Source organism: Gadus macrocephalus, chromosome 6 (assembly GCF_031168955.1).
Source record: "Gadus macrocephalus chromosome 6, ASM3116895v1".
In the NCBI taxonomy this organism is placed as follows: domain Eukaryota; kingdom Metazoa; phylum Chordata; class Actinopteri; order Gadiformes; family Gadidae; genus Gadus; species Gadus macrocephalus.
In genome coordinates, this window is record NC_082387.1 from 19,840,034 (window position 1) to 19,864,085 (window position 24,052).

General features: G+C 48.8%; 1 protein-coding gene across 1 annotated transcript; it reads right to left on the bottom strand.

Annotated features, from left to right (window-relative positions):
- Nucleotides 1-443: 443 nt before the first annotated feature.
- On the bottom strand, nt 444-23,620 carry inpp5jb (inositol polyphosphate-5-phosphatase Jb). Its single transcript, XM_060054827.1, has 13 exons — nt 23,048-23,620; nt 17,453-17,962; nt 16,689-16,796; nt 15,476-15,584; nt 10,762-10,878; nt 7,214-7,389; nt 6,731-6,842; nt 5,424-5,533; nt 4,868-5,072; nt 4,283-4,420; nt 4,013-4,096; nt 3,065-3,169; nt 444-2,779 (listed from the first exon to the last, which is right to left on the bottom strand). The coding sequence occupies exons 2-13, from the start codon at nt 17,950-17,952 to the stop codon at nt 2,480-2,482; spliced, it is 2,064 nt and encodes a 687-aa protein (XP_059910810.1). The 5' UTR covers nt 17,953-17,962; nt 23,048-23,620; the 3' UTR covers nt 444-2,479.
- Nucleotides 23,621-24,052: the final 432 nt, after the last annotated feature.

Here is a 24,052-nt window from a genome sequence, read left to right on the forward strand (position 1 = left end):
CGCCACTGGACGGATTCAGATCTGGATGAATTTTCTCCCCCATTCCAAGACACAAAGGTTTGCCAAAATGTATGAAAACAGGTTAGCATTAAGCCCAGTCCCAACAGGCACAGCAGAACTGTTCCTTGAGGTTCTGCAGAAAGGCTGTGTTGTATGAGTGTGATGGAAATGCCACGAGCATAAGATCAATTTTTTTTAGTAAAAGTAATATAAACTTTCATTTGCATTGTCAGTGCACTATATGTAGGCACATGTAACATCTGGGTTTGTCTCGTAATGTCCAAGGTTACATGACCCTGTTTGCGTTTGTTGAATTGACGCCGCCGGTACGACCCCTGGTTATGAAGGGCAGAGGTACCACCACTCCACAGGTCAGTTATGACTGCCGGCTTCATGGTTTGCTTGCTGAAGACAGTTCTCAGAAAACATCCACGCAGTCAAGGTTGAAGGGAAGTCGTATATATATTATTTCTTTTATTTTTCTTCCATTGGGCATTTACAGATACTTTTTTTTTCGTGGATGCCAGACATGTTCAGCCACTCCATCTCAGACAAAAACCGTGGAGGTACCCATTTTTGTTTCCACAAAAATAAAACCAATATTAATATATCACTCATATTTGCTTTGAAATAATTCTCCTTCACTGGCCAGCAGAATTCAGGCTGATTTCACAGAATTAAATAAGAAAATAAATACATCATAATTCATATATTTTTGGCATAGATTGTCATCTTATTCATATCCCAATCTGTTATATTTCCCTTAAATACAAACGTATATATCTAAAACACACATTAATTATAGAACAACATTCTTTAGACATTTCAAAAATCGAGTTTCACATATCAAGAGTTTCACTTACCTGCATTGTAAGAATTGTTTGGTAAAAACCAACGTTATGAATACAGCTCGGATCATTGTGGATTACCTAAGATAACTTCAGATCTTATCTATTCAAAACTTCATATTGTATACAAAGATCATACTAATTATATTGTCTTTTGGATGCATAATGAGACTGAATTTAAATAAAACGTATGCAAGCAAACTCTGAAACTGAAATGTTCTCACCTAGACTCTACGGATTTTTATATATATTTTTTGATGTTCTCACGATAATTCTTCTAACACTTCTCACAGCCACTGACATCACAAAGAGGAGTCAAAACAGCACTTTACGGCACAAAGTCACGGTACCGCGTGTACAGCATGGAGCAGCAAACCATGCCATTCACAGCTCTTTTACAGCTAGCTAGTAACATCACAACGTTCATACCATCTCTCTCTCTCACACACACACTGACACACACACACACACACTGATAGAGGAGTGTACACATTTACGACGAGGCTACGGTACTAGGCTACACATTGCCTAATCATGACCATTGTTTTTCAATCTGTCTAAAATCTCACAAGCTAATAACTGACACAAAGTAGTACAGAGAGCACCGCCTGCTTCTTAACCAACAGTGGGGGGACATCGACAAATAAAAGAGGGACAAAACTGTCAAAGTGCAGAAAGGAGAAAGATAACGAAGGTTACCCGAAGGCGGAGCGCTTGTTTTAAATGGAACCCATGGAAACCAGCATGGACTGGGAGGGAAATACGCTCCCATTGAGGTGATGGTTATGTTAGAGTAGAAACAAAGGGTGTGAATTGTGAGTTGTTATCATCACAGCAAAGGCGTGACCACAGACTGACCTTGAGGTTCTTAAGGTCTCTAATGGCAGACCTGATCAGACCCAGGGGGGCGGCGGGGGGGGTTCTTGTGTCACTATGGCCTTATTGGTCGAGTGTACTCTCTGTAAACTCTGTCTCTCATAAACGTCACCTTTATGATGCATTCCCCTTTTAAAATGCAATCCGGATTTGATGGCTCCCGAGGAGGGTGTGTGAGGATGGTTCTCTCTCATGTATATTCGCCTGCTAGAACATGAGGGCAGTTTCCTCATGTTCATGAAACGCGTGTGGTCAAATACGCCGGTGGGCTTGTTTTGAAGCGTTTGGTCTGTCTTGGTTTCTGTCTGTATGAGGGCTGGGTAAAGTGTGATAACTCATTAGCGAGCCCTCTGATGGCTCAGCCAGAGAGACAGAAGACACACAACGTAGAAGAGAGGCAGAGGAATACAAGTATAAAAAAAGTAAAGCAAGTGTAACGTGAAACTTGTAATAAAAATCAACTCCGAAAGTAAGCCTCCTTCCTCAATAGACCTGACGGCTAACCTTAGTCCTGAAATAATGGTTTCCATATAATGAACTCCACTCTACGAACCACACAGTGTCTACCTACAGTGCATATAACAAGTTACAACACAGCCCAACTGGAGAGAGAGAGAGAGAGAGAGAGAGAGAGAGAGAGAGAGAGAGAGAGAGAGAGAGAGAGAGAGAGAGAGAGAGAGAGAGAGAGAGAGAGAGAGAGAGAGAGAGAGAGAGAGAGAGAGAGAGAGAGAGAGAGATGGAGGGGGGTGTCTGCATCACAACTCCGCCTCCCCAGCTGAAGTGCCCTCTGCTGGGCCAGAGGCCGGGAAACTCTCCACCTCTGGTGGACCTTCGGGGGCGTGGGTCTCAGCGTCGGCAGGCTTCAGCCCCCTTACTTCGGGGGTGTCGGGGCCGCGGCTGTGGTTGCGGCGCGGAGCCCCGCTTGGCCCGGGGCTGGGGCTGCGGGACCGGGACCTGGTCGGGCCGCGGGGGCCGTCGGGGGAGTCGTCCTCCGAGCTGACCTCAGAGCTGTCGTCTGAGGCGCTGGCGGCTCGCTGCTCCGAGGGCAGCAGGATCTACAGCCGGCGGGGGGAATGTCGTCGAGGTTGTTATGGGGAACACGGTGTGAACGGCCTCATAGTCACGGCATATTACACTAGCAGGGACAGACCCTTTCACAGGGGCATCATCCTAGGACACACACAGCTCATGACATTGATTCTGGGTCTACTGCTTAATTGCACCAGGACACAGGAGCAAACGTCACTCACTGTTAGTCTGCTACCTGTGGCCTGCTACATACAACCAGGAGATCCAGAATCTAAAAGATTAACAAGTTTTTCTCTCTCCGCGATCATCACCTGGAAGGGCTCGGTCACCCCCACGATGGTGTTCATGTTGTTGCTATAGAATCCGAGGATGAAGTCCCCACAGGTCTTGGGGAGCTCCTCCTCAGTGAAGGTTACCTGGGAGAGATAAACCATTGGAACTCAATCATCTTTTACTCTGCATTCAAATCGATTCACGGGGTCGGTGGTGGGCTTGAGTCACTAGAAGCCAGCATGTGGCAACAGGATCAGATAACGTCATGACCTACCATCATGTGACAATTATTTATTTATAAATTATTATAATAATTATTTATCATTGAATAAAGTCCCCGAAAGTAGCCTGTAGGGCATGACATCTGCCTACTGTCTACATATATATATTTTTTAGCAAAGATTAGTTTAAACAAATCATTAAAAACTGTGCAAACTTTTTAATGAAAACAACATAAAACTGAACCTACAACAGTTGTTAGCTTAATATAATTAAAGGAGACTCTGTAAGTCTGTCTGTCGTTCGATTCGCAAAACAACTCGGGTGAGGGAGCGGCTCTCAGAACGCAGCGGACCTGAGGCCCGTTTGAACGGCCACTGCATCTTCATTTGGCAAAACCACATTCATAACCTAAAGTGAAGAGGATCATACCATTGTTACCTTTAAACCCCTCCCACCCGAGCCATTCAGCTAAGATACAATGGTCTGAGCCGCTTGCTCAGCCAGTTAGAGGGGACAGGACACTGGTATTGAGTGGTTTGAATTGTAAGTCTCCCGCCTATTTACTGGGAGAGCCTAAACCCAACACCTTAACCCTTTAATCAAATGGTCCGGCTACACCCCCAAACCAGATTGTAGCGAGAAGAGACAGCCAAAGCAGAAGTGAGCGCGGACACTTTTTAAATATCTGCTAGAGGCGTGGACTAGGTCAGACAGGAGGTTGGATTTTCCTTTAAAAGCTGAATACAAAAAAAAAGGTCCATCACCTGATGTTCTTGCCGCTGGTAGTCTGCCTCCTCTTGCTTGGCCCACACATATCCTACATAGTCCTTGTGGTGCCTGAACCCCACCTGGCAACACACACAACATCTTGTCAAGGCCTTCCAACAAATGGTGATTAAGAAAAACAGAAATATTGTGACTCACTGTGTCCGCACAAGAAGCTCCAACTGTTCATAAGATCACAGCAACACACACACACACAATAACGGGCAGAAACACCCTCAGAACCACGGAGGCCCGACCAGGACACCCACCTTGTACAGACCAATCCAGTCCCAGGAGCTGCGGGCGTAGCTGGGAGCCAATCTGAACGTAACGACGGCATCGGCCAGACTGGTCCACTCGTCCTCCACCAGCAGGGTGACCAGGGGCGAGTCCACCTTGTAGGGGAACTAGACCCAGAGCACAAACACAGACATCAGGACCAGGACCAGGGGCGAGTCCACCTTGTAGGGGAACTAGACCCAGAGCACAAACACAGACATCAGGACCAGGACCAGGGGCGAGTCCACCTTGTAGGGGAACTAGACCCAGAGCACAAACACAGACATAGGGACCAGGGAGCAGATCCACCCTTTAGGGGGACTAGACCCCAGAACACAGACTTTCAGGACCAGGACCAGGTCCCCCTTGTAGGGGGACTACCTCGTAGAGCACAATCACGATCAAGTTTTTCTTTCAAAATAAATTATCCCACGGTAAAAAAGTGATCGATTAATTTTGTCCGAATGTATACAAAGAGCGTTAGACGCTAGATTCACTCATTAACAGGCTACACTCATCTAAAGCAGCCCCAGTGAGACGGGGAGCGATGGCAGTCTCAAGACCCTCTCCTGTACCTGTAGAGTGAAGATGGAGGCCACAGGCTTGTGGTCGCTGACCGTGTACTCCATGTGGCTGCGGTAGCAGTGCTGCGTCACCTTGGTGCCGCAGCTCAGACCCGACATGGACGCACGCTTCCCCGCCTTTGGGGCGGAGCTCGCCGCCGGTGGTCGCAGACGCCACAGGATGCGGTCCGTCCACGCCGGCTTGCGCTTCTTCCCGCTAAAGAGGACGAGAGACGCTCAGTTTCTCTTTAGAAGTTGGAAGATATTTCATTCAAGACATCGCTAAATGTTCAATTTAGACTTTATCCAAAGCGACTTGCAAGTGAGACTGAACATCAAAGCATACCATCCACATTGTAAAAGAGCAACTAAGTTCGTTACAAATACAGTTAGTTAGTATTTGTATACATTTTATACACCAGTTATATCGCTAATTATATCAATAAGATCCTTGAAGAGGAAAGGCGAGAAAGAAGAGATGAAGGAGGTTTGAAGGGGATCAGAGGAGAGGAGAGAGGGAAGACGTAGACGAGGTGAACATCATGAGCCTCCCTGGGGCAGCGCCCACCTGGTGTCGTATGTGTCTGTTCCAACGTCAAACTTGTAGGTGGGCATGAACTTCAGCGGACCCTCAAGGAAGCCCTCCAACACCACCTCATTGTCCTTGGCCATGTTGAGCTGAGGAGAGGCACCGTCACACATCATGCTAGGCCCTTCAGAGGGGTACTCGGAACTAAACTAGTAAACCCTGAGTAACCATCACAAGGAATGAGAAAACCACAGCTCCGTCAGATTAACCACACCATAATGACCTCATTCAGAGGTGTGGGCTCAAAGTGGCGTGTGCGTGAGTATGTGTGTGAATGCATCTTGAATGTTCTCTGTGACTGCATGCAGCAAATTACATGCAGCGACTTTCACATGTTGAGGGGAATGAGACCAAAGAGGAGACTGGGGAGACTGGGGAGGAGAGGGAGAAGGAGTAGACTGGCGAGACGGGGGAGACTGGGGAGAGGGGGGAGACTGGGGAGACTGGAGAGAGGGGGGAGACTGGGGAGAGAGGGGGGAGACTGGGGAGAGAGGGGGGAGACGGGAGAGACTGGGGAGAGGGGGGAGACTGGGGAGACTGGAGAGAGGGGGGAGACTGGGGAGACTGGGGAGAGGGGGGAGACTGGGGAGAGGGGGGAGACTGGGGAGACTGGGGAGAGGGGGGAGACTGGGGAGACTGGAGAGACGGGAGAGACTGGGGAGACTGGAGAGACGGGAGAGACTGGGGAGAGGGGGGAGACTGGAGAGAGGGGGGAGACTGGGGAGAGAGGGGGGAGACTGGGGAGACTGGGGAGAGAGGGGGGAGACGGGAGAGACTGGGGAGAGGGGGGAGACTGGGGAGACTGGAGAGAGGGGGGAGACGGGAGAGACTGGGGAGAGGGGGGAGACTGGGGAGACTGGAGAGAGGGGGGAGACTGGGGAGAGGGGGGAGACTGGGGAGAGGGGGGAGACTGGGGAGACTGGGGAGAGAGGGGGGAGACTGGGGAAAGGGGGGAGACTGGGGAGAGGGGGGGGAGACTGGGGAGACGGGGAAGCCTGCAGGTCTTACATGTGTTCCTATGTCACACTGCTTGTGTAAGGTATTGTGTACGTGTTCTTTGATCGCGCTTGAATGTTTGAGGACTGCCATCTAGTGGCGCTGCTCACACACTACACTGTCTTCTACATCAATGAATGATAGATGATATATTATTTAATTACATTCTCTGAGTGACAACATACAATGTTTTAGGGGTCGAGTTTGATTGGCGGGCAGGAAGAACATTTGAACCAATCCTATTCTGTATGTCTGGAATTCACATTCATTACACGTAACATTAGTTTCACCTGGTCCTTCTCCCACAGCACGGCGAGCTTGTTGCTCTCGATGGCGGACTTCACCACCTGCATCTCAAGGTCATTGATCCGGAAGTTCAGATCCCCGAACCAGAAGACAACGCTGTGAACACACATTCCCACGCAATCAGGGCCTGTAAATCCAGTCCTGGTAAACGGCAGCAGTAACGTCGGCTAATGCTGTTTACCGTGGAAACACGGCCCCAGGATACAGGGGCTGAAACTAATCAGAAACCCGACGAGGGCCCCTCTAGACCGGCCGAGGGCCCCTCTGGACCGGCCGAGGGCCCCCTTAGACCGGCCGAGGGCCCCTCCGGACCGGTCCAGGGCCCCTCCGGACCGGTCCAGGGCCCCTCCGGACCGGCCGAGGGCCCCTCCGGACCGGCCGAGGGCCCCTCTGGCTGCGGGGAGCCAGTCAGTCCAGGGTCAAGACCCGTGTGGAGGATGTAAACAGAGTAAAGGAGGGGGACTGACTCGTGGTCCAGGACCCCGGTGGCGGCCTGGCCCTCGAAGGTCTGCTGCTGCAGGATGCTCTCAAAGTCCTCCATGCGCTGCTCCGAGTTCTCCATGTGGGCGGGCAGGTGGCAGTTCAGGAAGCACACCGTGTGGCCGAACACCGACATGCGCGCACTCACGCCACCCTTGTTGCCCTATGGGGGGACACAGGAGGACAACACACACACACCCACACACACATACACACGGACACGGACACAGACACAGACGCACCCACACACACACGCACACGCACGCACACGCACACACACACACACACACACACACACACACACACACACACACACACACACACACACACACACATTAGGACAGACATGTGGGGACAGGCTGGGGGGTTCTGACTCATTGCTCAATAAAACTTAAAGTGTAATTCTGGTGAAAATTAAACCCAGGGTCTTTGTCAAATAAGCCCTCCAGATACCTTTTTAATTGCAAATCGAGTACAGAGTTTGCCCGGTGCAATATTTGGCTTTCATGTTATTGGTTAGGGGCACCGCGAACGCCATGTTTCCAGGAAGTCCACACAAGTCACACAACACTGTTATATTATTTACCCCAGCAGGTAATCAACTTGTGTGGACTTCCTGGAAACATGGACCTATCGGTAAGGCACAGACTTGGAAAACAGTCTTTTTTAATAAACTCCCGGTAGCTAACTAAGTTGTTGATGCTTTGTTTTATGTGTAGGGACCCTAATCATGCTACTGCAGCGGTTTGGTGCTATTTGAGAAAGATTAGTGGTTAAAAAATGGCGATTTGGAAGTGTTCGCGGTGCCCCTAACCAATAACATGGAGGCCAAACATTGCGCCAGGCAAACTCTGTACTCGATTTTCAATTAAAAAAGTATCTGGAGGGCTTATTTGATGGGTATGCATGCCAAAACAAAGACCCTGGGGTAAATTTTCGCCGGAATTACACTTAAGCGCTTTGTGCGGCCAAAAACAAACAGAGCTAAAGCATTAAACCTGGTAGGATCACTGCAGCACAGTGGACCATCGACATGATGAACAGCTTGGACCGTGTGTATGTGTCTGTGCGTGTGTGTGTGTGTGTGACCATGATGTGTGTTTGACAAATCCCAGTCATCAAAGACCCCCCAGAGCAAAGATCTGGAGTGGTAGCTAATTAGAAGTTAATCAAAATTTAACGCTGGTGCTAATGCACACAGTGAGAGGACATGAAGGGACCTTATTTCACACACACACACACACACACACACACACACACACACACACACACACACACACACACACACACACACACACAGACACACATACACACACACACACACACACACACACACACACACACACACACACACACACACACACACACACACACACACACACACACACACACACACACACACACACACACACACACACACACACGTGACCCCTCCCACCACCCTAACGACTGATGCAACAGAGCTGATTATGCTCAGTGGTGCTAAAGCCTAATCCAGAGACGTGTGTAAAGTACAGCAGACCGTTCATCTCCTTGACTTCTGCTCAGTGATTGTAAAAAGCTCCAGTAGAAGGTTGTCTTAGCAGGACTTGCTTTCCTCATATGTATATGTATATGTATATGTATATGTATATGTATATAATAGAGGACATTGTGTTCTATATGTATATATATATGTGTTTATATATCTATTTTTATAGATATTTACACTTATTATTCGGTTAATGAATCCATTATGATGGTCTGTTGTTTAACTGCTGTGAAAATCAATCTCTCTCTCAGCTATGTAGCCTGTTGGAGTATGGCTCCCTCTACTGGTTAGTGTGTGTAACAACAACCAATAGTGGAAGTCTGCTAACCTTCATGGTTGCATAACGGGTCACGGAGATAGGCATATTCCCATGTGACCAACGAGGCACATTAATGTAATCTAACTGCATGCAATTACGTATGTGGAAATAATGTAGGCCTACAACATTTTTATTATGTGAACGTGTGTGTGATTTGGCTGAGTAGTAAAATAGTAATAAGTCAAAGTAAATACAATACATAAAAACGAATTTGAATTTGGACGCATCTTATATCTCGACCATAAGCAGATGTTCCGATATCGTTAGTAAGCTTTGAATCTAATCTATCCGACCTGTAAGTCATATTAATATTGGACAATGGAAATTACTGGAAACTTGGAAGCCTTGCCATCTCAGATCTGCTTTGTCGACACTTTCACATCCCCAGCCTTCAGTGGTAAACCGGTTTCACAGGGTGGAGATTAACCGTTTGCAGGGCTCCATAACAGCCAATCACAGTCATGCTACAATAGGCTGCAGATTTGCGTTGAAGGCAGTGAGACGGTGGTGCGTGTTTGTATTGTGTGTTGGTGGTGCATATTGGTGGTGTGTGTGTGTGTGTGTGTGTGTGTTGGTGGTGTGTGTGGGGGGTGTGTGTCTGTGGTGTGTGTCGGTGGTGTGTGTCGGTGGTGTGTGTCGTGGTGTGTGTCGTGGTGTGTGTTGGTGGTGTGTGTCGGTGGTGTGTGTCGGTGGTGTGTGTCGTGGTGTGCGTTGGTGGTGTGTGTCGTGGTGTGTGTCGTGGTGTGTGTCGTGGTGTGTGTCGTGGTGTGTGTCGATGGTGTGTGTTGGTGGTGTGTGTCGTGGTGTGTGTCGTGGTGTGTGTCGTGGTGTGTGTCGTGGTGTGTGTCGTGGTGTGTGTGTGTGTGTGTGTGTGTTGGTGGTGTGTGTCGATGGTGTGTGTCGGTGGTGTGTGATGGTGGTTTGTGTCTGTGGTGTGTGTCTATGGTGTGTGTGTGTGTGTGTGTGTGGTGGTGGTGTGTGTTGCTGGTGTGTCGTGGTGTGTGTCGTGGTGTGTGTGTGTGTGTGTGTGTCTGTGGTGTGTGTCGTGGTGTGTGTCTATGGTGTGTGTGTGTGTGTGTGTGTGGTGGTGGTGTGTGTCGTGGTGTGTGTGTGTGTGTGTGTGTGTGTGTGTGTGTTGCTGGTGTGTTGGTGGTGTGGGTGTCGGTGGTGTGTGTCGTGGTGTGTGTCGTGGTGTGTGTCGTGGTGTGTGTCGTGGTGTGTGTCGATGGTGTGTGTTGGTGGTGTGTGTCGTGGTGTGTGTCGTGGTGTGTGTCGTGGTGTGTGTCGTGGTGTGTGTCGTGGTGTGTGTGTGTGTGTGTGTGTGTTGGTGGTGTGTGTCGATGGTGTGTGTCGGTGGTGTGTGATGGTGGTTTGTGTCTGTGGTGTGTGTCTATGGTGTGTGTGTGTGTGTGTGTGTGGTGGTGGTGTGTGTTGCTGGTGTGTCGTGGTGTGTGTCGTGGTGTGTGTGTGTGTGTGTGTGTCTGTGGTGTGTGTCGTGGTGTGTGTCTATGGTGTGTGTGTGTGTGTGTGTGTGGTGGTGGTGTGTGTCGTGGTGTGTGTGTGTGTGTGTGTGTGTGTGTGTGTGTTGCTGGTGTGTTGGTGGTGTGGGTGTCGGTGGTGTGTGTCGTGGTGTGTGTTAATGGTGTGTGTCTTTGTCGTGGTGTGTGTCGGCGGTGTGTCCTGACCCAGTAGCCCCCCAGGCCGGTGCGGGTGGTCTCCGTCTGGACCCCTCGGAGGAAGGGCAGATGGTAGTACTTGGCGAACAACAGCAGCAGCACACCCTGCATCCTCTGGGACGTCACCTGGGGGGAAACATCAGGTCAGCCTCCCGTCGCCCCTTAGGGATCACCTTATCACTGTGTATCAAAGACACCCTCTCACGGTGTACATATCAAGGATCACCTTATCACTGTGTATCAAAGACACCCTCTCACGGTGTACATATCAAGGATCACCTTATCACTGTGTATCAAAGACACCCTCTCACGGTGTACATATCAAGGATCACCTTATCACTGTGTATCAAAGACACCCTCTCACGGTGTACATATCAAGGATCACCTTATCACTGTGTATCAAAGACACCCTCTCACGGTGTACATATCAAGGATCACCTTATCACTCTGTATCAAAGACACCCTCTCACGGTGTACATATCAAGGATCACCTTATCACTGTGTATCAAAGACACCCTCTCACGGTGTACATATCAAGGATCACCTTATCGCTCTGTATCAAAGACACCCTCTCACGGTGTACATATCAAGGATCACCTTATCACTCTGTATCAAAGACACCCTCTCACGGTGTACATATCAAGGATCACCTTATCACTCTGTATCAAAGACACCCTCTCACGGTGTACATATCAAGGATCACCTTATCACTCTATCAAAGACACCCTCTCACGGTGTACATATCAAGGATCACCTTATCACTCTGTATCAAAGACACCCTCTCACGGTGTACATATCAAGGATCACCTTATCACTCTGTATCAAAGACACCCTCTCACGGTGTACATATCAAGGATCACCTTATCACTCTGTATCAAAGACACCCTCTCACGGTGTACATATCAAGGATCACCTTATCACTGTGTATCAAAGACACCCTCTCACGGTGTACATATCAAGGATCACCTTATCACTCTGTATCAAAGACACCCTCTCACGGTGTACATATCAAGGATCACCTTATCACTCTGTATCAAAGACACCCTCTCACGGTGTACATATCAAGGATCACCTTATCACTGTGTATCAAAGACACCCTCTCACGGTGTACATATCAAGGATCACCTTATCACTCTGTATCAAAGACACCCTCTCACGGTGTACATATCAAGGATCACCTTATCACTCTGTATCAAAGACACCCTCTCACGGTGTACATATCAAGGATCACCTTATCGCTCTGTATCAAAGACACCCTCTCACGGTGTACATATCAAGGATCACCTTATCGCTCTGTATCAAAGACACCCTCTCACGGTGTACATATCAAGGATCACCTTATCACTCTGTATCAAAGACACCCTCTCACGGTGTATATATCAAGGATCACCTTATCACTGTGTATCAAAGACACCCTCTCACGGTGTACATATCAAGGATCACCTTATCACTCTGTATCAAAGACACCCTCTCACGGTGTACATATCAAGGATCACCTTATCACTGTGTATCAAAGACATCCTATCACTGTGTACATATCAAGGATCACCTTATCACTGTGTATCAAAGACATCCTATCACTGTGTACATATCAAGGATCATCTTATCACTGTGTATCAAAGACATCCTATCACTGTGTACATATCAAGGATCACCTTATCACTGTGTATCAAAGACATCCTATCACTGTGTACATATCAAGGATCATCTTATCACTGTGTATCAAGGATCATCTTATCACTGTGTACATATCAAGGATCATCTTATCACTGTGTATCAAAGACATCCTATCACTGTGTACATATCAAGGATCATCTTATCACTGTGTATCAAAGACATCCTATCACTGTGTACATATCAAGGATCATCTTATCACTGTGTATCAAAGACATCATATCACTGTGTACATATCAAGGATCATCTTATCACTGTGTATCAAAGACATCATATCACTGTGTACATATCAAGGATCATCTTATCACTGTGTATCAAGGATCATCTTATCACTGTGTACATATCGATGATCATCTTATCACGGTGTACATATCGATGATCATCTTATCACGGTGTACATATCAATGATCATCTTATCACGGTGTACATATCAATAATCATTTTATCACTGTGTATATATTAAGGAGATCTTATCACGGTGTACATATCAATGATCATCTTATCACTGTGTATATATATATATAAAGGATCATCTTATCACTATGTATATATCAAGGATCATCCTAACACAGTGCATATCTTAAATATATGTGAATCATATCACAATGTATGTATTATTCAGGATATGTGAATCATATCACAATGTATGTAATAAGGATATGTGAATCATATCACAATGTATGTATTCAGGATATGTGCCAGAAGACACATTATTACTTTATTACTAACATGTGTTATGCATTCTTGAATACAGTATCATTTTACACACAACAAACCCAGCCCTCCAAGGCTGTATTCAGCGGCACACCGAGCTGTTGATTGGTGCCGCCCTGATCTGGGTTCATCCAGCGCCGAGCACAACCCAACACCCTGCCTGTTGTTGTCATACCTTGAGGGCGCTCATGGCCCACGTGAGGGGCGGCCATGTTGCTATGCTGGGGAGCGACTTGGAGGGCTGCGTTGCGTAATGGAGCTGGCTCAACCGTGAACTGGACCGACTAAGGGGATCTGTGTTGGCTTGTGGACAGGGAGAGTGAGCTGCTCCAGTGTCTTTGTGTGTGTGTTTTCTGCATGTGTGCATGAAAGCCGGAGTTACTTATGTGTGGTTTGAGCGTGCACATGCCCAAGTGCTCATGTACTTGGGCACGTGTGTGTCAGTTGTGTGTCAGTGTGTGTGTGTGTGTGTGTGTGTGTCTGTGTGTGTGCATGTGTGTGTCTGTCAGTAAGTGTGTTAGTATGTGTGTGTGTGTGTGTGTGTGTGTGTGTGTGTGTGTGTGTGTGTCAGTATGTGTGTCAGTATCTGTGTGTTTGTGTTTGAGTGCATGTGTGTTGGTTTGTGTGTCAGTATGTGTGTGTGTATGCGAGTGTATGTGTGTGTGCGTGTGTGTGTGTGTGTTTGTGCATGCGTGCGTGCACTGGAGCCAAAGAGCGTCTCCTAATATTATCTCTGATGAACAGTGAAGTCCCTGAAGGCTGTCGAAGCAGATCTTAGGCTGCAGAAAATGGTAGGTAACCTTTCAAGACAAACCCTGTATGTCTGGGCTGTTACGTCTCTGTGTGTGATGTGTGTGTGTGCATGGCTGTGTTTATTGTGCATGTGCGTGCATGTGCCAGTGTGTGTATCAACCATTAGGTGGAGGCCCTGGCCTGTATCTTGTGGTGTTCGGTGCACGCGCTTTGCTTGTGTGTGTGTTCTCTGAGTAGACTAGGAAGTCAGCAGAGCCCACAAGGAAACCACACGATTACAGCTGAGAACGGCTGCGTCCCTGCGGTCCGCCTAGTGGCCAGCAAGCGGCTGGAAGAGTAGAAAGGCATCGCCTTGACAAAGGTTTCTAACAGAGTTCTAACAGAGCTTTAGCTAAACAGAGCTTTAACCAACAGAGTGTTAACAGCGCTTCAGCAGAGCTTTAACAATGCTTCAACTAGCAGAGCATTAACAGAGCTTTAACAGAGCTCTAATAGAGCTTCAAAATAGCTTTAAAAGAGCTCTAACCGAACTCTAACAGAGCTTTAACAGAACTCTAACCGAGCAGCAGAAAAGGAGGAGGACTTTAACAGAGCTCTAAGAGAGCTCAAACCGAGCGCGGCGAGTCGAGGCCTCCCCAGAGGACCACATCAGTCTCACTGTCAGCCTCCTTATCGCCGGAGGCGACAGGACAATGACACCCGCACCAAAATAAAACCTACTGCACCCTAGGTATCCTCCCAGCGGGACACTCTGCAGCTGATGGTCTATGGAGACCATATAAAACACACACACCTCACACCGCACACACACACACATACACCCTGCATACATGCCCAACGCACGCACACACAGTCACACACACACACACACACACACACACATACCTTCCAACTGCTGCCTTAAACTAATCGTAGGGGAAACAAGAGTCTGTATATCTCTCTATCTAGTTTGTATGTAAACTCTCCCTCTATGTATTCGTGTACGTATAGAGCGAGAGACACAGAGACACAGAGGGAGAGAATGAGAGCGAGGGATAGTAGGTCATTGTGACAGAGTAAGGAATTTGAATATATGAGAGATAGCGAGAGAGGGAGGGAAAACAGAGAGAGATAATTAAGATAGAGAGAGACATGCAAATGGAACCCGGAGCTCTGAGGGCGCTGCTCTGTTCCAGGGAACGGCCAGCAGCAGGAGACGGCCAGCAGCAGGAGACGGCCAGCAGCAGGAGACGGCCAGCAGCAGGAGACGGCGAGCAACGTTCATTTATATAACATCGTGGCTGTAGGAGACCAATCAGAGGAGACTGGAGCAATTGCTGACCGCTCCTGCAACACTCCTCCCCATCGCACGGACACAAGCCCTGGGGCCTCGCATTATGGTAATGCATGAGTATGTGCGTGCGTTTGCGTTGAATGTGCGTGTGCGTGCCTGTGTGTGAGTGTCTGTGTATGTGTGTGTGTGAGATGGTGTTTGTGCGTGTGTGTTTTTGTAATCCTGTATGTGTGTGTGCGTGCGTGCCTGCATGCGTGCGTGTGTATGCATGCGCGTGCCTGCGTGCGTGTCTGACGAGCGCTTACTGACCAGCACGTAACCGAAGGGGCTGAGTCGGTCCATGCAGGCCTCGCTCCACTGGTCTGTGAAGAGGACGTCTTTCAGCCTTTTGTTGATCATCGAGTTCACTTCCTGTAGTCTTGTAGGAGCACACACACAGGGAAACACCGCGGTCACTAGGGGCAGAGCTGAGGTGAGCGAGAGGCTCTGCCCTGAGTGGAGCTCGAAGAGCGGAGAACACAATGAGGACCAAAAAAAACAACAAAAAAACACTCTTGTGAGATCCTCCTGGTCTCGTTCCCCTCTGCCGGCCATCGAGTGTTCAGAACGGTTTCATATGAAAGAACAGTGGGCAAACCTCCTATCCCTCCTTGAACAATGAGTAAAAGAGAATTATAAACTCAAACATGGAACATCTTAACATCTTATGTGATGAACGAAACATCTCAATGTAGATTTTTATTGACTAAAGCTTTGCTTCTTGAGTAAATAAGGATATCCAGTCAGCATAGAATTGATCTTTATCCGCCCTGACGGGCAATTTTTCCTGCACTATTAAATCAAAGAAAGCAGGAAGTCCAATGGAGAATGAAGTGTACATGCACACAGATTACATTAACATATATATATAGGGCATTTAGCATACGCTTTAATCCAAAGCGATGTACAGTAAGTACATTTTTCAAAAGAAAGAGAAACAACAAGATATCGCTGACGGTACAGTAAGGATGTTCAAAGAACCATAGAAGTGCCAAGAAGTGCCAAGCACTAACAATTGTTATGTTAACCCATTCCCATCTACAACAAAGATAGCTAGGATAAGATGCTATTCAATGCTAAGTACTATTTTTAAGTGCCAGGACGTATAACATACAATAAGAACGTAAAAGGGGTGATTTTAGTCAAGGGTCAAGGGAACTCTGAAAAGGTGATTCTTGAGTATCTTGCAGAAGCTGGTGACTCACTAATAATCCCCATAACAGACCTTGTGTTTATGTTATGTACACAACAAAGTTATATAGTAGTTGTATATATTTGTGAATTGTATAGTATTCTTGTGATGGGTGTATTAAGTAAACAATAATCCCATCATAAATTCACGCTAATAACAACCCTGACCGTACTTCGGTGCTAAATACAGTGCCTCCATCCCTCTAAGCCTCCACTGTTGTGTCACGTGGATCCCCTGACAGCCCGGTGGCTCTGAGCACCACAGAGCAGAGACCACGGAGGGAGCACTCACCCGATGATGTACATGTCTGTGTTCCCGTCGCCCACCCGCAGCCCCAGCAGGTCTGTCATGTCGTCAGGAGGCATGGAGGAGCCCACGTTCCAGGTGATGAGGTGCACCCTGCAGACGGAACACAGGGGAGCGACTGCTTTAACTCGCACGGCAGAGCTTTGCTATTGCAGCTATTCACACAATAAAGGCCTATCTGAAGTAGGAAGCCTGCCAAGAATAAGAGGAGCTCAACCACGAGCCAATCCACCTAGGGATCCTTTTAAGATTGTGGTCCACTCTGGGCAAAACTTTATGTGCATGTCTTAGACTTGGAGAGAGAGGGGAGAAGTTAGGACACCTCTGTGATGGAGCAACTATAGCATGTGACCTGGAGATGGGAGGAGTTAGGACACCTCTGTGATGAAGTATCTATAGCATGTGACCTGGAGATGGGAGGAGTTAGGACACCTCTGTGATGGAGCAACTATAGCATGTGACCTGGAGATGGGAGGAGTTAGGACACCTCTGTGAGGAAGTATCTATAGCATGTGACCTGGAGATGGGAGGAGTTAGGACACCTCTGTGAGGAAGTATCTATAGCATGTGACCTGGAGATGGGAGGAGTTAGGACACCTCTGTGAGGAAGTATCTATATGTGTCTGACTGTTAGTGGAGTGGGACTAGGAGAGGGAGGGGTGTTGGGGAGGCTTTAATACGAGTGAACATCACGTCTCTCCTCACTGTTCGTTCCCTCCCCACTGATGAATAGGAAGCAGAGGACTTGCCTGAAGTCCTCCAGGCTCTGGGCCGGTGTGTCCGCCGTGCCCACCACAGAGAAGGCCCTCTGGGCGTGGGGGGCGAGGTGGGGGGGCGGGGGTCGGATCGCGCTCTCGTAGGGGACAGAGGCCGCCCGGCCTTTAGTGCGCAGGCCCCGGGGGTCTGCCGGGCTCCTGCCAGCCGCGGGGGGCTTGGGATGGCTCAGCCCTGCTCCGTCGGTGCTGCACTCTTCAGCGTCGTCATTGGGACCAGCCGGTCCGGGTCTGGGGCCGCTCTCGGCTCCGGTGTCATGCTTGGGTTCAAGGATGTCGACGGACCCCTCCACTCTGGGGGTCCTCTGGGGGCGGCGGGGCCTGGCGCTGGAGGCGGGCCCAGGCTGGGCGGCGGGGGGAGGGGCCTCAGGGGTCTTCGGTGGTGGGGGGGCTCCCGGACCGGGGGCCTCCAAGACCTCCGCTCCCTCTGGGTGGTCAGACGGTCGCGGGCTTTGGTCCTGGCTCCCGGGATCCATCGTTATCAATCTGTAGAGACGTGCATTTTAGGATTGTTATTATTCTATTAATTTACAAATGCCTTTCACTGACGTTCCAAAGTTGTACTTTGGAACTAGCTTGAAGATCCAGGGTCATTTGAGTATAAAGACAACAGTTTGAACCATTTCCTGGTTCAAACTGAATTCAAACTGGTGTCTTTATATTCAATGACCCTAGAATTTCAATTTAATTTCACTTTTAATTCCTGGTTCAAACAACATTAGATCCAGTATATTTATTGATTCGAGAACGAATAGAACAGGCAAAATTATCCAGGTCCACAATGAGTTTGGACCTGGATCATTTCAAGAGGCCAGAAAGAGGGCATGAGTTGGACTGATGTATTTTGTATTTCATTTTGTGATCAGTATTTTCAGGGCGTTCCTCTCACTATGGCTCATCAGATCTGCAAAAATCTAACCACGCGATACATGTTGTAACATACCATTTTTGTAATAGAGATTTGTAATACCAGTAAAGTGTTTTGTAATATACCGTGTGCGGTCTCACTGAGAAATCTAAATGGTAAGTGAGGAGAACCATCGCCCTGACAACCGGATCTGGACCAGACGATCATGAGACAGAGGCAGAACAATACATATAATGTTGGTGGGTGTATATTCATAAAAATAAACCCCATCCCTTTCACAATAGACAAGCGATTTGTCCTCAACTTTAAGGGTGGGGTTGTTGCCATGGCGTTGTGGGGAGGAAGGTGCTCCACCCATCAGGGAGGAGGACCCAGAGAGGTGGAGGACCCAGAGGGGAGCCAGCAGGGTGGAGGACCCAGAGGGGTGGAGGACCCAGAGGGGTGGAGGACCCAGCAGGCTGGAGGAACCAGAGGGGTGGAGGACCCAGAGGGGACCCAGCGGGGTGGAGGACCCAGAGGGGTGGAGGACTGAACCATCGGGTGGTGTTACCCGGTTCAGAGGAGGCCGGGTATATAAAGGAAATAAAGGAAACGCTGTCTACTGTATTCAATGATCCCCTTCGAACTATTGAATTCACAAACGTTTCAGGAAAGACAGAAAGACCAGCACTGGTCAGGCACGTAAGATGGAGACGAATGACCACGGTCCAGGCTCTGACAGGAACAGGGTAGGGCTCTTTGGTGATCACATGGGAGAGGCCAACCAGATTCCACCTCGTTGGAGATGATTCCATGATTCTTCATGCGGGGGTTGGGCCACCAAAGAAAGATTAACTGTGACTAACAGGATTTGAAAGAAAACGGTGATAATATTTAAGCCGCAGGACTGAAAACCCAAGCAGACCGAGACAGAGTGAAGGCCAGTCAATGCAGTAACTGCAGTTAATTTGGACGTCATACACACCTCTCCATGGGGGCCTGATGTGAACCACGCCATGCCCTTCTCCCTGTGTGTGTTCTTCATGTGATTCTCGGACTCTCTTCATGTGAGGCTCATACTCTGTTTGTTTGAGGCTCAGACTCTCTTCACGTGAGGCTCAGACTCTAAACGTGAGGCTCAGACTCTCTTCACTTGAGGCTCAGACTCTCTTTGTGTGAGGCTCAGACTTTCTTCACGTGAGGCTCATACTCTCTTCGAGTGAGGCTCATACTCTCTTTGTGTGAGGCTCAGACTCTCTTTGTGTGAGGCTCAGACTCTCTTCGAGTGAGGCTCAGACTCTCCTTGTGTGAGGCTCACTCTCTTCATGTGAGGCTCAGACGCTCTTCATGTGAGGCTCAGACTCTCTTCACGTGAGGCTCAGACTCTCTTCGAGTGAGGCTCAGACTCTCCTTGTGTGAGGCTCACTCTCTTCATGTGAGGCTCAGACGCTCTTCATGTGAGGCTCAGACTCTCTTCACGTGAGGCTCAGACTCTCTTCGTGTGAGGCTCACTGTCTTCGTGTGAGGCTCTGACTCTCTTTGTGTGAGGCTCAGACTCCCTTCACGTGAGGCCTAGACTCTGTCCACAAGGTCTCATGTGTTCTGACCCGACTGTGTAGAGAACTGGACCCCTTTCGTCATAATAAAATAATGATAATAATAATCATCATCATTATAATATATGAATAATTATATATGAATAATAGTCTAAATTCCCATGACATTCAAAATGCTAAAAGCCAGAGTTCCCCACAAGAGGAATGCTGCTTCATCTCCAAGGTTGCTGTAGGGGGCGCCGCCGCTGAGCAGGGGGAGGGCAGGACCACAGCGCCCCATGACCCAGGACCTGGAGTGGGTGCTGTAGTGGGGGGTTACGGTGCTGCCAGGGGAGGGGGGGGCGGTATGAGGGGACCCAGACCGCTTTTCTGAGGGGACCAGCGGCCGGAGGGGACCCCTACCGCTGTTGTAACAAAGCCACGGAGGAGGAGACACGACCACCGTCCTGCACGGCCGTTCTTTCAGAGACTAAACGTTGTCTCGTCGCTAAATGTCTCCAACACGTGCTCTCCCCCGCGCCTCTCCCTCCCTCCCTCCCTCGTCCTATTTCTCAACAATGTCTAATCCTCCTGCTCCCAGCGGCAGAGATACGGGAGGATGACGTATTGTCACCATCATCACAGCGGCTTCTCACCCAGGATGAAGACACAGATCTGATATACTCAGTACACCTTGGTGACGTTTCCCATCAGGCACCGAGACACAACACAATACTACATTAAGGCAATAAAGTATGAAGAGGGTAATAAGATGAGGTTAGAAGACTGAGGAGAAGGCAGAGGTGCCTCAGTACATGTTCCTGCTTGTCGGGTTCCTCTACACCCGCTGGTGACCAGGCCGTGTGTCCCGTCCGGAGCTCTGCTGCTGTCGCTGACGTCTGCATGCCAGGCAGTCAACAACTGCAGGAGCTGGTTTATTATTGGAAGTACGCTGATTGTCGTGAGGGAGTACAAGTGTGTGCAAGTGTGCATGCGTGCAAGTGTGTGCATGTGTGGCACGTTTTGGGAGGGAATTAGGAGTGACACAACCGCAAGGGGAAAGGCAAAGGAAACAAAGGAAAGGAAATGAAGGACGATGCTTGTGTGCTGTAAGTATGAAATACAGTGAGAGCAATATGCCGTTAGACATTAGACGTTAACCATGACAGCTCTAGCGCAATTATATACATTAACCGGCATTTATCTGAAATTAGGGAGTTGCGATGCATTGTGAAATAATAATTTGCACGTATTCTGCATCCACTACCTCCCATAACCCTAAACCTGTCTCTCTATGTGAACTCTGCTTGATATGCATTATTAATGTATTGTTGATGACCTATTTCACTCATCTAACCGGACTGAGCCACAGACCCGGCAGTCATGAGATCCGGACAGAGTAGGCGTCCTGACGCTCCTCCAATGGAGAGGAGGGCAGAAGGGTGGAGGAGGGTGGAGAGGAGGGGAGAAGGGTGGAGGAGGGTGGAGAGGAGGGGAGAAGGGTGGAGGAGGGTGGAGACGGGTGGAGAGGAGGGGAGAACGGTGGAAAAGTCATTGAGAAGGGTCGAGAGGGGTGGTGTAGAGTGGAGATGGGTGGAAGAGGGTGGAGAGGAGGGGAGAGGGGTCGAGAGGAGGGGAAAAGGGTGGAGAGGAGGGGAGTAGGTTGGAGAAGGGTGGAGAGGAGGGGAGAGGGGTGGAACAGAGTGGCGAGGCTCTAGAGAAGAGTGGAGGAGGCTGGAGGAGACTGGAGGAGGGTGGCCGTCTCATCGTGTTACACGCTCTCCACCTGATACCTGGCATGAGGGGAGGCGTGCTGCAGCCTGGACAGACACACCTGGAGAAAGACAGAGTCCCGGTCTCCATCCTCCAGCCTCACGTTACCCTCTCTCTCTTATCTGTACCAAGCTACAAGTTGTCTCACAGACGAGATGGAGGCGGGGAACCTGCTGGGCCGCAGGGCCCGTCTGTCCCTCTGACAGGGACACTAATGATGACCCCTGACAGGGACGGCAGCAGCAGCAGCAGCTGTGCCCTCCCCCCACCCCCCCCCTCCCACGGCCCCGCTGGGTCATTCTAACCCCCCTCCCCTCCGCAAGTTATTTCTACCAATCAGAATCCAAACCAGGTCAAACATCTAGGACGTTGCCATTTTTTCAAAAGGCGTCGTTTCTGATGGAAGAAATGTGTCTTCATGTGGTCAAACTGGGATGGAGACATGAACCAAGGACCGTCTCGTTGAGGAGAACAAACACTGCATCGTCGAGGCTGTAAACCCCTACTTTGTACTTTTAAATACAACCATGAAACCCCACATGGCAGGTGTGTTTGTGTGTGTATGTGTGTGTGTGTGTATGTGTATGTGTATGTGTATGTGTATGTGTGTGTGTGTGTGTGTGTGTGTGTGTGTGTGTGTGTGTGTGTGTGTGTGTGTGTGTGTGCGTGTGCATGTGTGTGTGTGTGTGTGTGTGGGGGGGGGGGGGGTATGTGTGTGTGTATTACACAGAGTAAAAGAGAATTTGAGCAATGGGAGTAGATGAGGTGAGAGGGAGCAGAAAAAAACAGAGAGTAGGGACAGATTGAGAGGGAAGAGTCGAGGGATTTCATGCCAAATGCCTTCAATTTGATCCTAAAAACAATGTTACAGATGCCGGCACATGGCCCTATTTGGCCTTATCCTCATTTGTATTTTCCACTAAATGTCCTCAATGTGCGTGTTTGTGTGTGTGTGTGTGTGTGTGTGTGTGTGTGTGTGTGTGTGTGTGTGTGTGTGTGTGTGTGTGTGTGTGTGTGTGTGTGTGTGTGTGTGTGTGTGTGTGTATGTGTTATAATGCAAGACAAATCCAAATTCTACTTGGTCCGAAAACGCAATCAACAGCCTTCATTACATCACCTTCGCGCATTAGTGGCTTTGCATTGGCTTTCTATTTTCTTCATAATTGCTCTGACACGGCAAATAGCAACTGTCCACAACTAACCAGCCTTTAGTTTGTGCAGCATACCGTTGTTGCCAGCGGGGTCCACTCTGAACAATCTGTTTTCTATCAGATATCCATACTATACCTCGGGCACATTTTGTTTTTTCGCTCTTTCCAACCATCGAAAATGTGTAATAAGACCCGGTTTGCTCGGCTTTACGTTCAACGCTATTTCTCCCAGACGGAGGGTGTTGTTATTGACGTCATGCGTTACCTGTCCTATTGGCGCCTGGAGAAGAACGGGACGAAGATCCACGGGCGCAGCTGAAGACGACCAAGACCCGATGGGTTCCTGAAGACGACCAGGACCCAGGTGGTCCTCTGAGTCAAACCGAGCGTTCAGAACCTTAACCCGTCAGCCGCTTCCCACACGAGACCAGGGGCATCCCAGCGTAGCGCACCGAGGACCGGAGAGCAGGTGGTCCTGGAGGGGATCCTACAGAAATAATGTCGAGCAGATCTCATCGGCTACTTCGCTGGAACCACAAGCCCCATGATGACCCTTAACTGTTCATTCCTTCCACAAAATCGCCTGGAAAGTATCGGTTCAACGCATCGAGGGACACCGAATAGCGTAACCGTTTCTGTGTCCTTCGGATTCAGAAGTCAAACGTGATCGGGTCGTTTCCGTAAAGCCAACCCGGGCTTCTGCAGCCCGCTAGTGGAGGACCGAGTCGCCATGGGGAGGCTGAGGTCGTGGCTCCCCCTAGTGGCTCATCATGTTGGGAAACGTGAGGACCCAAGAATGGTCCTTCGATTGGTAGTTTCTTCGTTTGCTCATAATAATAAACGAATACGATAGGAGTAGACCTACATAAAAAGAATAACTACAAATAGGCCTACACAGGAAAATGACCAGGAGTCTTATACGCACCAGGAGGCGTATAAGACTCCCTCAGCGCTAGAGAATCAACAAGATAGAACATGATACAGATACATAGAAAAGAAAAGAACAACAGTATTAATAGGGTTGAAATCAGGGGGCAGCTCATCTGTTATTGGATGTAGGTATGCTAATGCTCATAATGAACATCATCCGATACACCTCTGCGATAAAGGCCTTGTACAGACCATAACAGCATGCATCAGATACTCTCAAACCCTGACCAGGGACGCTCACGTTTCAAATGCATTGATGTATCAAGTTAGTGATGTAGCCAGACATGACGTAAAATATATATTAAGATAGACAGCAATAACATTCTTTAATGATATTGAA